The sequence below is a fragment of the Rattus norvegicus genome, chromosome 1, assembly GCF_036323735.1.
Source record: "Rattus norvegicus strain BN/NHsdMcwi chromosome 1, GRCr8, whole genome shotgun sequence".
Taxonomy (NCBI): Eukaryota; Metazoa; Chordata; class Mammalia; order Rodentia; family Muridae; genus Rattus; species Rattus norvegicus.
Window position 1 is genome coordinate 3,851,522 of NC_086019.1, and position 17,039 is coordinate 3,868,560.

Below are 17,039 nucleotides of genomic sequence, written 5' to 3' on the forward strand. Positions count from 1 at the left end.
CAAACGGTAAGAGACACTTTATTCTTGAGGCAAATAGATGGAGGACCATGGCCAGGCCACCAGAGTGACCACACGTTTAGGTGTGTGTGTGTGTGTGTGTGTGTGTGTGTGTGTGTAATTTACTACCTTACATCCCTATCGTGCATTAACCCTGCCCTGGAACGCCTCCCCCTCCCCCACCCCCACATACTACCCCACAGGAACATGCAGTTGCAGTAGGCCTAAGCACATCATCTCACACCTAGGCCTAACTAAGTAGACCTAGTTGTGGGAAGGGGATCCAATGGCAGGCAACAGGGCCAGAGACAGCTTCTGCTCCAATTATCAGGGGACACACACAAAGACCAAGCTACACATCTGCTTCATATGTGTAGGGGGGCGAGATCCAGTCCCTGCATGCTCTTTGCTTGGTGTTTCAGTCTCTGTGAGGCCCCATGGTTAGCTGATGCTATAGGTCTTCTTGTGGTGCCCTTGACCCCTCCACCTTGCTCAATTCTATCCCCCACTGTTTCATGAGACTCGCTGAGCTTCAGCTGACATTCTAACTGTGGATCAGGGAAAGTCATTAATCAGTAATTTCTCAAATACATTGGTGAGTATGCTAGGCAAATGAGTTATAGAAAGGCTGGGAAATCTCAACTCTAGGCTTCAGATAACTGATAAAATCCTTAGCTTTTGGGATAAGGCAACCTACAGAGTTTGTTCATAAATTCTAAGCACATGTCTAATAGCCACAGGAATGTCAGGTCACACATTCTGACGTAGGCAGTAAACAGTTCCTAAGGGGACTAGAGAAGGTCCAAGAAAGTAAGTCTCAAGACGTGTGGCGTTCCAGCATCTCACATCTCTGAGCATCTACTCAGTCAGTTACCCTTTGTAGATGCACATCTTTCTGGGAACACCCGTTAAACAGATGCAATCGTTCTAGTTTTGTTTTGTGGCCTGACCCAGGTGCTGCCTGCCTATGATTTGATGTATCTGTTCTACAGCTTCAGATGTATGCTATGTGGTGTCTTTACATGACAGCATCCCTCCCTTAAATGGTTAGCATAAGTTGGCTAATAAGTAAACAAGAGAATACGCAAACCTAGTTCAGTTTTTTTAATTCATGAAATACAATCAAATCTCACACACTGGAGTATTTAAAATTTGTGAAGAAAAAAGGAATTTCAGCATTATACAAGCAATGTAACCTGGTTATTGAAGCTAGGTAGGAAAGAGCATATTAACCAATAACATAGTAATGCGTGAAAATATTGTTGTACATCCAAATGCATGCTGTGTTCAGGGTTTTATAACGTCCAGGAAAACAAGAGGTCTAAATTACATCAGGAATTTAACAAGGAAGGAATAATAAAGAGATGATAGTGAGTGTATGGAGACAAAAAGTCGCTTCTCTGATGGGAAGAAGTTTATGGGAAGAAGGCTTTGTACAAAAACTTAATTTCAAGTAACATGGTTGCTAAGAGATTATGAAAACACAGAAGGTTCTGTATGTTACAGAGTTTATAACATTCAGTGTAAAGTGGTAGGGGTTTTCTTTTAAGATTTTTAATTACATGTATGATTTGATAAAATAATTGCTAGTAATTTCATCTGAATTTGTCTAGACTTTAACTTCATAACAATGGAGTCTTATCAGCGCTAAGATTGATTTAAAATGCTTTTTTAAATATTTGTTCATCAGAAGTGTGTAATCTTTTAATGTTAAGACACAAAGTGGGGGCTGGAGAGATGGCTCAGTGGTTAAGAGCACTGACTACTCTTCCAGGGGCCCTGAGTTCAAATCCCAGCAACCACGTGGTGGCTCACAACCACCTGTAATGAGATCTGATGCCCTCTTCAGGTGTAGATGAGGACACCTACAATGTGCTTATATATAAATAAATAAATCTTTAAAAAAAAAAAAAAGACACAAGTGATCTTCATAATTCAAGTTTGAGGACCATTCGATCCAGTTCCCAAAATATATTTGCAAAGCAGCCTCATAATATTTTTAAAAGTCTCTGCATTTAATATAGTCACATTCATTGATGTCTTGGGGTGTGAGCTGCTCACTCATGAAGCTATGTAACAGACTAAACCACTGTCTGTTCTTCAAGTCTGCTGTAACTGACTTTCTGAGTTTGCAATGGCCACCACGAGAGGCCTAAAGCAATGAGGATCAAGGGCTGGGCTGACAGCCAGGATTTTCACCTTCACCTCCAGGTTGGCCGTGTCCCAGCATAGAGGACAGTGGGATAGCCCTAAAAGAACATGACAGCTTCAGCGAGGATGTGAAGACCCCAGAGTTCAAGTTTTCAGTCATTTCACAGAAAAATACCTTCGTCAAGAAGATGACCATGGCTGGACGGAAGTCTCCCCTGTTCCTATCGCCTTCCTCAGATCACACCCTGAACAGCGTGAGGTGTAATTACACTGCAGTGTGAGGCAGGCATTGGGTCAGTGGAGAAAGCGTACTCAGTGTTCACCAGGGTTTGGAAGGGATGCTGAATTTTATTTCTAGCACCAGACCTTTCATTTGTTGAAAAAAGATATTGTGTATTGCCAATATTGTTAACAATGGGCTGTTTACTCACTGGGTGGTTATAATATTGTGAATGAAATCCAGAGTGAGCTATGCCAGGAAAATAGGTGCTCACATCTATGTCTTAATTTACCAGCTCCATCCAATTCACTGGCTGTGATGCCAGGTAGTCCTAATTACCACTGACAACTGGCCAGCCCCTGGCTCTCTTACTCCACTCTTAATTATGAGGTAGACTCTCACATCACACATTGAACACCACACAGTTATCTTATGGCCTTAGGTCACAGAATGACTGCAGAAGAGTGAAAGAGTTGCCATTGGAGTTTAAAGAGACCAGACTGGAGGCAGAGACAGAGGGATAACAGACACACAGACAGACTCAATGCAGGAGGTTAGAGGAGCTGTGAAGGGAGCTCATGGAGAGCTGCAGGGCTGCACCAGGCCTCAACACTGAGTGAACTGCACAGGTGAGGTGCAGGACTGAGGATCCAGCAGGTGAGATGCAGACCCACATTAGCATGAGCAGCAGATGAGCTGTCAGACAGTGATTCAAGGAGGAGACATTAGCAGTGTGGGTGGAGCTGAGGGCTTAATATGGCCAGGAGTTCTCTGCCTGCAGGTTCCCTGACACCAGACAGCCAGGGGGCAGGTTTGTGGTGACATAACTATTGCAGGATCAGGTGGCCTCTTCAGGGCTCCAGGCGAGGGTGAGATAAATCCTCAGAGCTGGATGCTGATGTGGTTTGAGATGCACTTGTGCGCACTGCTTCCCACCTATTTTGATAACTGTGGAGGCGACATATTTTTACTTTGGGGATTATCAGCCTCCGTATCTTGGATGGTCTTGAGTGGACATGTGCCTCTGTGTAAAGTGAGGTATTGTGTCCTCCGATGTCTGCATTGCACTCAGAAGGCAGCCAGCTGCTGGTAGTAAAATGGAGGCACCCAGGGCAAGCTCTGTTTTGCAGAGTGAGGAGTAAATTAGAGGTAGGCCCTGCTTGATTTCCACAATGCCAGCAGGCAAGATTGAGAAAGGAAAAAAGATCAGAGGAAGAGGAAGCCCCTGATGGCAACAGCCTAGTGCACCCTGAGGCCCTGGTGAGCGAGGTGATGACAGCCATCAGTCTCCCACCAGTTTGGTTCAAAGTCAACAGCATGGATTTTAGAGATGACATCAGAAATGCGTATGTTTGTGATTTTGCTGAAGAAGTCACTGGCAATGTTCAAGTGTCACCCGACAGCTGGTGATGCAGATCAGACTGCAGAGGAAGAGGAGCAGCAGGGAGCACCTATGACAAAAGCAGGTGTGGATTACAGTGAGCTCCTGGGCATCAGCTGCAGCATCCACTCTCCTTCCTCTCTCAGACACTCGCCCACACCACAGACCAGAGTCAGTGGACCAATCCTCTTCTCTTTCATCTTTCCTTCTAGACCTTTCTGCCATTCTAACCTCTGATATGCTAAGACCTCAGATGCTGCTGGAGTTGTAAGTGTACTGAAACAATCATTGTGAATAAAAATATTAAAATAATTTAGGAAACATGAAACAATCAGCATACATGAAAGGCTAGAAAAATACACCTGTGTTTCTGTCTCTGCTGGGGACAAGGCTTCACTTTACCCCACAAGCTGTCCTTGAGTTTAGTATAAAATCTACCACAGGCTTAAACTATTATGGCAGTCCTCCTGCATCACTTTTCCCCATACTCAAATTGTAGGTTTGACCAAGTATACAGGTAGAGTTAAAATGTTGTACACAACTAAAGTTATTCAAAAATAATTGTATTTACTTAAATATCCTATATTTCGTCTGATATTATATGAAACCTTTTACCAGCCTATGCCTACAGAGGAACCTTTTTGATCATATTAAAATAGAACACTGGCAATCTTTATCACAATTCTCTTTTTCAACTCTAGACTGTTTTTGGCAAATCTAAGAAAGACAGCGGTGAGCACTGGGTTCACGTTACCTGCCTAAACACAGGTGACTTCAACTTCAGAGGACAGAGACATTGGAATCATAGTTCCACATGCACTGAATTGTGGCTAAGTAGAGTGACCAAGTTAAAGGAATGGATTTTCTTTTCTTTGTTCTTTTGACAAGATGTGACTACGAAGCCCAGGCTGACCTTGAACTTGGCGATCCTTCTGCATCAGCCTCCTCATGCTGGGATTATAGGGAGATCCCTCAATGCCAACTCCTTGAATAGTCTGATCACTCTGATCTTTCCATCTTAAGGACTGCCCTAAGCTGGGAGCTACTAATGTACAGACTTGGCCCTAGCTGTAAGAATTATTATTTTAGATCATGTCATCCCCAGAAAGAAAACAGACTTTAATCACAGTCTTGGGGTAACTTTTTTTTGATTATGAGAAGGTAACACGTCATTTCTGCCTCCCTTGTATCTTATGTCGATCCTCGGTCTTTAGATTCTCTGTTCCCTCAGGAGGACATTCCTGGTTCATCCTCCTCTAACTGCACAGTCATGCTGACTCTGCCTTCCTCCGGTGCCCAACAACAGTCATCTCCAACACTACTTTGAAGAGGGGGCTGAAGACTAAGCCAAGGCATCGTTCTAGTAGACAAAGGGCCACTGTGATGGACAGTGATTCAGTTAGACCTTTAGAACCCGTCTCCTGTCCTTATCAGACTCATACTACCAAGACCAAGAGTGAGAACCCAGCCTGATCCTTACCTTTTTTCTTCACCATCATAGCAACTGCAAAGACTCCTAAGTGATCAATGCGATGAAGACTAATCCTACATATAGAAATATATTTTGACTCTGGATCATAAATGTAGATTGGGCACTGTTCAATGGAATCTGGGTGGCAGGTGTACGCTGTACGATAGCCTGGGTCTTTACTGTTGATCCTTTTAAAAAAATCACAAAAATATATAGTTAAAACTAAAAACACACCTCCATCAGCAACTTCTCTCTCTGGGAAGCCCAAACAACTCGTATGTGATAACTATTTTTCCAGGTCCTGGATAGAAAGAGGAATAGGATGCATGTGTAAGATGTTCTTACAGAGGGCTGGAGAGATGGCTCAGTGGTAGAGCACCCGACTACTCTTCCAGAGGTCCTGAGTTCAATTCCCAGCAACCACATGGTGGCTCACAACCATCTGTAATGAGATCTGATGCCCTCTTCTGGTGTGTCTGAAGACAGCTACAGTGTGCTCATATATAATAAATGAATAAATCTTTTAAAAAAAAAGATGTTCTTACAGAGTTTGTTTCACTATCAAAGAAAGAATATGTCTACTGAACCATTAAACAATCAGACATATTTCCTGTGGTTAGAACATTCTGGATGTCGACACAATTAGAACTGTGTAATTGTGACACAAAAGATAATGAAGACTTCGAAAGTGATGCTGGAGCTGGTGGAAGGGCAGCTATAATGGAGGGAGAAAAGGCTGGAAGTTACAGTGATGCACACAGACTTGGGGCTCACTGGCAGGCCATGTAGGGCCTGGACCACTGGTTAATAGGGAATGAGAAACACGGGGAGATTGTATGGGAAAGAGAAATTCTTGTGGTCATGACTGGTTCCACAGAGAGAAAGACCACCAATGAATCGCTCACTCAGTCTATCAAATCTTCCATTATGCACACATGCTCACATCCATATGGGAAGTCATCAGGCTTCTCAAGGGAACAGCCATGCCTTTCCCACCCTGTGGACGTTTACTTGTGATACTCTACCTAATGACTTACTTGGTGTTTCTCCAGAGAGTGTCAACAATTCCTCATAGCAGTGGCCGAAATCTCCCATGAGCATCATCTGTAGACCCTTCTTTAGTTCCCTGTTTCTCTCCCATTGACCACTCCCTCTCCAGTTATCTTTAGTTGGATTATAGTGGAAGGAAGACTGTCCATCAGTTGCAAGTCCATCAACTGTCAAGTTGCAGAAGGCATCAATGAGTTGTCCTTTATTATACTGAGACTGCATGGTGACCTGGAAGGTGTTATTACCTGCAAAGGACACACAACACCATCATCTTAAAGCCTTTATACAGCCATCACCCCCTCAACGGTCCAGCCTTCCTCTGCTAGCTTAGGGATCTGCATTCTTTCCTTTTTATCTTGCTGTTTCTTGTACAGTAGGTACCACGTCCTTCCAGGTTGGGTCAATATTCAGCTCTTTAATGCAAATACTTCCACAGCTCCATTCCTACATGTTCTTCCTGGTTGATAACTTCTACCTTTCTCTTCTGTCCCATTCTTACCCATGGTCTTGATTTGCTCTGATTCCATGTTAAGCAGATGGTCCCTCATCAGTTCTAAAATATTTTTCAGGCTTTGAGGCAAAATTAGGCATGCCTGAGTGCCATTTTCCTCCTTTGTCAGTTTACCCAAAGATGTGACCTGAAAGAGAGTCTTTCCATTCATTGAGCATGGTCCTTCATACCACGGCTGTCCAGGTTTGATAGCAGATTTGACAATCAAGTTGCAGCGTAGAGAGTCTATATCTGTGAGAGAAACATGCAGGTGAGGTTCAAAGTGGGAGCAGAGAGCCAAAGGAGTCACGGTGTTCTAATACTCGGAATCTCTCTGAAGGACAAAAGGTCAGGAAGAGAAACATCTAAACAAGAGGTCCTGCAGTTTCTGGAGCCTTAATTCGGTGCCATCCTTGACTGTTTTAAGTGATAGGGACTCCTCATATGCATGTGTCACCAGGGAGATTTACCTTGCAAGTATTTTTAGTGACTATTATCAAGTAGTAAAGAATAAAGTATGTCAGATATCATCCATGTTCCTGGGGATGAAAATCTATCTGAACACTCATGGAAAAGGGAGGCATCAAGAACACATGGAAATTCAACATGGAGCCTGATGTTGAGGGAAGCTCCTGAGGCAATGCCCCAGTTGTCCTGGAGAGGGAAGCTGCCATCTGTGAGCTCAGTGCTCATCCCTGCTCCCACTGGGCTCTGTCACACAGCACTGTTGGCCATCAGAGCTCAGCTTCCCCCACATTAAACCACACACCTATTGCATTCACAAGGAGAGATCTCTGTCTGTCAGTGACCTGCTTGAAGCCCCAATCTCTCTCCTTAAGTCTGTGTTTCCCAGCATGCTTATGGCCCCTGATGTCCCAGACTTTCACTAACAGCTAAAGACAATTCAATACCCTAGAGCTATCCGGTTCAGCAGACTGCACAAGGAAACAGGCCAGACCTAGTAAGGCTTGCTATATTTACTGTCATGTGCTTGTGTGAGCACTAGAATTTAAAATTAAATAATATTTTATTTAAGTAACTTTTAACAAGTTTGCAATATAATTGCACTAAAAACTGCAAAAGGGGGCTGAAAGTCGGCCACCAAGAATCACTAATACACCTGAAAGCAGAGGTAAGACCAACTCTTCTGCTCCGATCAACCACGTGCAGGCCTCAGGACACAAAGCCAGGAGCAGTCTGAGAAAGGTCTCTGCCTGCGCATGGAGCTGAACTGGTCCCACAGCTCTCTGTACCCAGATTGGTGTACAGGAGTGCTGACACACAGACTTACAGGACGGTCAAGCCACAGTCAGAGACAGCCAGACAAGGTAACACCAGAGACAACCTGATGGCAAGAGGCAAGCATAGGAACCTAAGCAACAGAAACCAAGACTGCTTGGCATCATGAGAGTCCAGTTCTCCCATGAAAGCAAATACTGGATATCCAAACACACTGAAAAACAACAAGATTTGGACTTAAAGTCACATCTCATGATGATGATAGAGTACTTTAATAAGGACATAAATAACTCCCTTAAATAAATACAGGACAACACAGGTAAACAAGTAGAAGCACTTAAAGAGGAAACACAAAAATCCCTTGAAGAATTACAGGAAAACACAAACATGTGAAGGAATTGAACAAAACCATCCAGGATTTAAAAGTGGAAATAGAAACAGTAAAGAAATGAGAAAGGGAGACACCCTGTTGATAGAAAACCTAGGAAAGAGATCAGGAGACATAGACGCAAGCATCACCAACAGAATACAAGAGATGGAAGAGAGAATCTCAGGGGCAGAAGATAGAGAACATTGACACAATCATCAAAGAAAATGTAAAACACAAAACGTTCCTAACCCAAAACACCCAGGAAATCCAGGACACAATGAGAAGGTCAAACCTAAGGATAATAGGTATAGAAGAAAGTGACGATTCCCAGCTTAAAGGTCCAGTAAATGTCTTCAACACACTTATAGAAAAAAACTTCCCTAACCTAAAGAAAGGGATGCCCAGAATCATACCAGAAGCCTACAGAACTCCAAATAGATTGGACCAGAAAAAATTCCTCCTCTCACATAATAGTCAAAATACCAAATGCACAAAATAAAGAAAGAATATTAAAAGCAGTAAGGGAAAAAGGTCAAGTAACATATAAAGACAGACCTATCAGAATTATACCAGACTTCTCACCAAAAACTATGAAAGCCAGAAGATCCTGGGCAGATGCAGACCCTAAGAGAACACAAATGTCAGCCCAGGCTAGTATATCCAGCAAAACTCCCAATTAACATAGATGGAGAAACCAATATATTCCATGACAAAACCAAATATACACAATATCTTTCCACAAATCCAGTCCTACAAAGGATAATAGATGGAAAACTCCAACAAAAGGAGGAAAACTACGCTCTAGAAAAGGCAAAAAAGTAATCTTCTTGCAATAAACCCAAAAGAAGAGAGACACACAAACATAATTCCACCTCTAACAACAAAAATATCAGGAACAAATCAGTATTCCTTAATATCTCTTAACATCAATGAACTCAATTCCCCAATAAAAAGACATAGACTAACAAACTGAATACATAAAGAGGACCCAGCATTTTGCTGCATTCAGGAAATACACCTCAGTGACAAAGACAGGCACTATCAAAGAGTCCTGAACAGAACACCAATGGCTTATGCTCTAAGATCAAGAATTGACTAATGGGATCTCATAAACTACAAAGCTTCTGTAAGGCAAAGGACACTGTCATTGGGACAAAACAGCAACTAACAGATTGGGAAAAGATCTTTTCCAATCCTACATCCCAGAGTAGGCTAATATCCAATATATACAAAGAACTCAAGAAGTTAGATTCCAGAGAGTCAAATAACCCTATTAAAAATGGGGTACAGAGCTAAACAAAGGAATCTCACTGAGGAATATCGAATGGCTGAGGAGTACCTAAAGAAATGTTCAACATCCTTAGTCATCAGAGAAATGCAAATCAAAACAACCCTGAGATTCCACCTCGGTGAGTCAGAATGACTAAGATCAAAAACTCAGGTGACAACAGATGCTATCGAGGATGTGGAGAAAGAGTAACACTCCTCCATTGTTGGTGGGATTGCAAGCTGGTATAACCACTCTGGAAATCAATGTGGAGATTCCTCATAAAATTGGATATAGTACTACCTGAGAACCCAGCTAGACCACTCCTGGGCATATACCCAAATGATGTTCTAACATATAACAAAGACACATGCTCCACTATGTTCATAGCAGCCTTATTTATAATAACTAGAAGCTGTAAAGAACTCAGATGCCCTTCAACAGAGGAATGGATTAAAAAAAATGTGGTACAGCTACACAATGGAGTACTGCTTAGCTATCAAAAACAATGACTTCATGAAATTCATAGGCAAATGCATGGAACTGGAAAATATCATCCTGCAGTAACCCAATCACAAAGAACACACATGGTATGCACTCACTAATAAGTAGATATTAGCCCAAAAGCTCAAATTACCCACAGACCACAGACCACAAGAATCTCAAGAAGGAGGACTACCAAAGTACAGATGCTTCAGTCCTTCTTAAAAGGGGGAATAAAAATATTCATAGGAGGAGATATAGAGACAAAGTTTGGAGCAGAGACTGAAGGAATGGCCATTCAGAGCCTTCCTCACTTGGGGATCCAGCCCATATATATACAGCCACCAAACCTTAAAACATTGATGAAGCCAAGAAGGGCATGCTGATAGGAGTCTGATATAGCTGTCTCCTGAGAGGCTCAGCCAGAGCATGACAAATATAGAGGTGAATGATAGCAGCAAACCATTTAATTAAGAACAGGGTCCCCATTGGAGGAGTTAGAAGAGGTTTGAAGGAACTGAAGGGGCCTGCAACTCCATAAGAACATCAATACCAACCAACCAAAGCTCCCAGGGACTAAACCACTATCCAAAGAGTACACATGGACCAACTCATGGCTCCAGCTGCATATATAGCAGAGGATGGCGTTGTTGGGCACCAATGGGAAGAGAAGCCCTTGGTCCTGCCAAGGCTGGACCATCCAGGGTAGAGGAATATCAGGGAGGGAAGGGAGGATGGTTGGGGAGAGGAAATTTTCTCATAAAAGAAGGGGGAGGGGAGATGGGATAGGGGGCTTAAGGACAGGACACTGGGAAAGGGAATAACATTTGAAATGTAAATAAAAATATTCAACAAAAACAAAGTAATATACACTATAGATTGTATGAGGGAAATACTAAGGGGCCTATCTCTGTAGACTAGTTAGTGACAGCCAGAGTAAAATCAAGTCACCCAACATTCCACATTTCAAAGCCAAAAATACAGGTTTTTTTTTTTTTTTTTTTTTTTTTTTTTTTTTTTTTTTTTTTTTTTTTTGGTCTGGTGCTGTGGATTGAACCCAAGGCTTCACATAGGCCAGGCAAGAGTTCTACCACTAGGTTACCATGCCTCCATCTCCAGTAACTTTTGAGAAACAATTTAACCACATAATCATTACTTTCTGCTTTGTCATTGAGTACATTACATCATTTGTTTCATTTTGTTCATCTGTGTTTTTGAGACAGAGCTCATCCTATAGCCTAGGATGCCCTTAACCCTGAGAGCCACCTGCTAAGCCCCTGAAGTACTAGAATCACAGTCTTTTTCTTCCACAAGAGATTAACAAACAGATTAGGGTTCCATATGAGTAGGTATTAACCAATAAATTGGAAACATTAATTCATATGTTAATTAATTTTTTTTTTTTTTTGGAGCTGGGGACCGAACCCAGGGCCTTGCGGTTGATAGGCAAGCACTCAACCACTGAGCTAAATCCCCAACCCGTTATTTTTTTATTTATATGTTCACTTTACATCCCACTGACAGCCCCACCTCCCTCCTCTCCTTTCAATCCCACCCTCACATGTTCCTCCCCGCCAACTCCCTTCCCTTCTCCACAGAGAAGGGGAAAACCCCCTCAATGGGAAATCAAGTCTCAGACTAACCTCATTCTCTCCCACTGACGCCAGACAATGCAGCCCAGCTAAGGGAAGGAGATCCAAGGTGGGTAACAGAGTCAGAGAGCCCCCTCTCCAATTGTTAGGGAGCCCACATGAGGACAAAGCTGCATATCTGCTACAAACAGGTAAGGGCCTAGGTCCAGACAGTGCATGCTCTTTGCTTGGTAGTTTAGTCTCTGTGAAACCCCAGGAGCTCAAGTTAGTTGGTTCTATAGGTGTCCTTCCCTGCCCCCTGCCCCTACTCTGCCCCTCTCTCCAAGCTCTGCCTAATGTTTAGCTGTGCGTCTCTACATCTGTTTCCATCAGCTGCTGGAGTTGCAGCTAGGGTCACCCCAGTAGACTCCCAGGGGCCTCCCCCATCCCAGGTCTCTGGCTCTTCCCAGAGATGCCCCCCACTGATTTCTGTACTCTGTCTAGGCCTTCTCCCACCCCCCCTTTTCCCACACCTGATCCCCTTCCTCATTCTCCTTCCCATCCTGTCTTCATCCAGTCCCTTCCCTCCATCTACGTCTGGTGTCTACTTTAAGTCTGCTTCTGAGTGAGATTCAAGCATCCTCCCTTGGGCCCACCCTGTTGCTGAGCTTCTCTAGGTCTGTGGATTGCAGCATGATTATCCTGTACTTTGTGGATACCAGCCACTTATGAGTGAGTCCATGCCATGTGTGTCTCTCTGGGTCTGGGTTGCCTCCCTCAGGATATTTTCTAGTTTCATCCATGTGCCTGAAAATTGCATTGTGTCATTGTTCTCAATGGCTGAGTAGCACACCACCGTATAAATGTCCTACATTTCTTTATTAGTTCATTATTTGAATTATTTTTATTATTATTAGGTTGTTTTCAATTTCTGGCTATTAAAAATAAAGCTCCTATGGACATAAAAAATGCAAAAGGGATGTTAAAAAAAACGAACAAAGAAATATAAAATCCTCTTTTCCTTCTCCCTCCCCGAACCTTCTGCTATGAGGTAGACTGGTGCAGGTTTGGGGACTCCTTTCCTGTTCCCTTCCAGCTCGGTCTTCCCTTCCCCTCTCTGCCTCTTATCTGTTTTCTCCCTCTCTCCATTATTTCCCCACTCTCCATTCCCTATCCTACCACCCCTAAGGTTTGTATTTGTCCTTAAAAGGCTGCGATTCCTTCTCACTGAGTACACTGTTTCAGAAGTGTTCAGGGGGACATGAACATGAGCCCTCTGGAGATGAGAATAGCTCTGTGTCTGGAGATGAGAGTAGCTCTGTGTTGTGAACTGAAGGTCACAAACTTGGCACTAACATGGATCAGAATGAAGTACCCAACTGTTTGTAGAAAAACCCACTTAGATATTTCATTAAAGGAAATGATTTTGTTAAATGAGGAACAGTGAAGGTGATTTTAAGAAAGCATTTCTGACTTCCCTATATGTGTGCCAACAAGTAATAAAAAATAATAATTATAATTATAATGCTAATAAGATGATGATGATGATGACAAATGTCTTATTAGTATTTACACAGGGACTACGATTTTAGTAAGAAAATATATATCTAACCTCTTACAAGTGTGCCACAGTAGTATTGATCAGACAAGCTCTCTAAGATGCTGGGGACTCCCCAAGCAGACTACACAGGCTTGCCAGTGACCTCGGCTTCTGCCTCGGCCTTGTTAGACCCGACAGTGAAAGCAGATAGCACCACACTCCGATCTCAGACATGGGTTCTAGGCACCAACTCTGGTTCTCATGGTTGTGATGCAGGGACTTTCACCTCATCTTTTTCCTCAGGCTGTAGATATGCCGGCCTTTGAGTGGTCAGCAAGCAGAACCTTCTGGAGGTAATGCCCACATGCTCCAGGAATGGCTTGAAAGAACCTGATCAGCGACTGGACCATACTATACAAAATTCAAAATCCAGAACATCTAAACCGTGTAGTGAAGGGCATGTGTAAAACGGCCCAGAGAAATCCGCATGTCAAAAGGGATTCAACAGAAATGTGTAATGAAATTAGGAGCGTGGCCTTGTCAGATTAATTGTAGACTTATCGATGCAAGTGTTACTGGAGCTAGCCTTTGAAGTTTGGAAAACTATTTTCTTGCTGCTTTTAGGTAGGGATGTAGAACTCTGAGCCATGCTCTGCCATGTTCCCCACCCTGAGAACAATGGACTAAGCCTCTGAAATGGTAAGCAAGACCCATTAAATGTTTCCTTTCATACAAGTTACAATGGTCACAGCATTTCTTAGAAGAAATAGGACACTGGCCATGATGGAAGTTGTTACCTGGGAATGAGGCATTGCTGTGACAGGCCTGGACATGATGACTGAGGGCAGACTGTGACTTTGAGACTTAGGAAACTAAAGCAACTGAACATTTTAAGTGGGGATAGACTGGGTGTTGAGTGTATTGTATGCTTTTTAACTTATAGAATGGTAATAATTGTACTCAATTTACAAATAAGTGAAAAGACCTTTTAACTGGACAAAAAGGGGGAAATGTTGTGGTTTGCCCTGAAGTTATCTGTATTTTGATGCTAACTCCACTGCCCCAAGGATGGCTGCCAAGTCACATACTCAGGACTCAGGTGACTTTACCAGAACCTTCTTCCCTTTGAATTTGTAAAATGCAGGTGAGGGGAAGGTACAGGATAGAAGGAGGCCTGTCATTGGAGGAGAAGGAAGGATGGGCGGGAGAGAAGTTTGAAGGAAGAGGAGGAGACTGGAATGGAAAAAACAGGAGGGAGAGGGAGAGAAGCTGTGGCAGGAGAATATGGCGGGTGACGTTAAGATTGCAGGCTGTACCTTTACAGGTTGTTACGAATGTTCTTAAGGGATGGATGTGTATTGGGCTTTGTATGTTTAGGTGAGCAATTATATATTATCAATTGGGTCAAAGGTTATTGTGCTGTGTGTTCTTCCATGTGTAGATTTAAGTGTAAGGGAGTGTGGGGAGGCTAGTCTGGGCTGACACAGAATTGGAATGTGTGCTTCTGGCAAGATATCCAGCAGACATCTTGGGGCACTGCAATGCCGGACCGAGTGGGGACAAAAGACAGCCCTTTTTTATTTTTTATATTTTTACAACAACATCTTAGGATGGTTTCCTAGAACTGGTCAGTACCAGTACCAGATAAAACCTAGGATGGTTGAGTCTGGTAGTAGACAAGTGGTGTTGAAAACCTCAGAGACATTCACCTGTCAGAGTGATCAGAACAGCAAAGCATTCTAGGAAATGTGCACTGTCCATGCTGCTCTGTGGGATGCTGGAGCTGCCATGTTGAGAATGACCAGGCAGAAGGACACCAGCATTGATGGAAGCTCTGCATTGATGCTGATGGCTCAAGGCTTGTGGTGTTGTTAGGAAACTGTATTCCTGAATCCCAGCAAATAAGGTACAGAAAAATCCCATTAGGATTTTCTGTCAGGAGCAGTAACATCAAGGACAGTGATCCACTGAGGAGTAAGAAAGGAAGGAACAGCCTGGGGCCTGACTGCTTAAGGGGTACATGGCTAACAGAATGCAAAGATCTTAAAGGCACATAGATGGTTAGCCAATCCAGATGTGGCTGGACTTTACTAATTAAAGACAAAAGAGATGAAGAGGAGTCTGAAAGCTGCCTTCTTGGGGCAGAAGAACATAGAGGAATCCACAAGAATATCAACATTAAACCATACATTTAAAAAACTTGTCATTTCTGTCACTGAGCAGCTTTATTGAAATCGGGTCAGTTTGTCTCTATATCACAAGCCCGTCTAAGAACCCACAGCTATTGGGACTTGCTGGCCCTGGTGAGGAGACCCTAGCTCAGGGGTAGAGCCTTTGGTTAGTGCGCACGGGGATCTGGAAAGAAAGGAAAGACCCTTTTTCTCAAGCATTAGATGTAATACATGACATTTTTTTGAGTTTATACCTAGCATTTATAAGTAGATTTTGCCATTTTATTTTTTATTATTTAAAACCATTTTAAAATGGAAATATATTTTAATCATATCTTCCCCTCCCTCCAGTTCTTCCTGATTCTCTCCTCCCTCCACATATAACTTTTGATTCTTTCCAAAAACACACCCAAAAAGCAAGTATAGCTACAAGATACCTAAAAAACAAAATTCAGCTTCACCCAAAAAGAAACACACACACACACACACACACACACACACACACACACACACACACACGCTATTTCATGACTTATTTGTTGGTCAACTACTCCAGTACAAGATCCTCCCAGGATGGCTTGATCATCCCAGTGACATTCCCTGAAGAAAACCTATTTTCTCTCTCCCAGCAAGTAGACCTGGGAGAGAAGGGATTGTGGCAAATTCTATAGTTTAGGAAATAGTATGAAATCCTGCCTTAAAACAAAACAAGAAAAGGGGGTAAAACGCGTGACAACACAAGTGGTTGTGACTGCCTTGTCCCTGGAAGCTCCTATTGTGATCTACTGGAAAAATACCACGAAATGTAGGAAAGAAAGTTTGAGGACAAGACGTCCCAGAATGGCTCAGAATACCAGGGGAAGGCAGTCTTCAGAGCATAGAATGAGCAGTCTTCAAAGAAAAGTCCAAGGGACTGAAATAGCTTGCAGGCAGGTCTGGCACTCCTAGCCTAGAGGCTTGATAGGATTCCTGTGAATCACGCGTGGCTGAGACCCGGGAGCCTCACCAGGGGTTCCCTTTGCGATCTTGCTCTCCTTATTTGTTCTACCAGCCAGGCCTTCCTAGACCTCTCTGTTGGGCAGGACCAGGGACTAACCATGTACAAGGCAGTGGTAGAGCGTTTGAGAGATCGGGCGGGACAACGCTACACGGTTGTTCAACAAACTTGTCTCCCTCCCGCCCCACCGACACCACCACCTTCTGTTGGAACCCTGAAACTCACCGGCGCACAGCGTGAACCCCAGACAGCCCAGAAAAACCAAAAGGCATGAAGCTCCTGTGAAAGAATGGTGCTCGGCGGCTGCATTCTCTGCCATACCCGTCTGAGCAACAGGTGTGACCGGAGCTGCGAGGAGAAGCGGTGAGGATTCTGTGCCGCCCCGGATCCGGCTCAGAGATTCACGAAAATGCCAGTCGCCACGCCTATGAACTCCAGCAATGGTCGGGAACTTTGCAGCTTGCTTGTTCCTCCCTGAGGTTCGCGGCAAGGACCGGTCCGCTGCTCTGCCGAACCCGGAGTGGAAAACTTGGAATGAGGGAGGTGCTCCCACTTCATTGCCCCGCCCACTTCAGGGCGTCCGGATCTCCGCCCCGCCCGCAGCCGCACGAGAGCGGAAGCCAAGAAGTGAGGCTGCGTTG

At 43.6% G+C, this 17,039-nt stretch overlaps 1 protein-coding gene across 2 annotated transcripts; it reads right to left on the reverse strand.

The window, feature by feature from the left end:
- Window positions 1-1,086: 1,086 nt before the first annotated feature.
- On the reverse strand, window positions 1,087-17,033 carry Raet1ll2 (retinoic acid early transcript 1L like 2). Of its 2 annotated transcripts, none has more exons than XM_039098429.2 (5): window positions 16,624-17,033; window positions 6,770-7,012; window positions 6,246-6,515; window positions 5,230-5,408; window positions 1,087-3,819 (listed from the first exon to the last, which is right to left on the reverse strand). In XM_039098429.2, exons 1-4 carry the CDS (start codon window positions 16,715-16,717, stop codon window positions 5,266-5,268), a joined length of 750 nt encoding a protein of 249 aa, XP_038954357.1. In that variant the 5' UTR covers window positions 16,718-17,033; the 3' UTR covers window positions 1,087-3,819; window positions 5,230-5,265. The 2 variants fall into 2 exon arrangements, with proteins under 2 accessions (XP_038954357.1, XP_008756857.1); XM_008758635.4 differs by having other exon boundaries at window positions 6,258-6,515; window positions 16,624-17,025.
- Window positions 17,034-17,039: the final 6 nt, after the last annotated feature.

What these genes read in the sequence shown, in the direction of transcription:
- Raet1ll2 (XM_039098429.2), bottom strand. Translation starts at nt 16,717, where the DNA reads ATGGCAGAGAATGCAGCCGCCGAGCACCATTCTTTCACAGGAGCTTCA. An exon ending in GGGGTTCACGCTGTGCGCCG is followed by an intron (nt 7,013 to 16,623) that starts GTGAGTTTCAGG and finishes TTTCTCTCACAG; the next exon opens with ATATAGACTCTCTACGCTGC. An exon ending in AACACCAAGTAAGTCATTAG is followed by an intron (nt 5,409 to 6,245) that starts GTAGAGTATCAC and finishes TTTTTTTAAAAG; the next exon opens with GATCAACAGTAAAGACCCAG.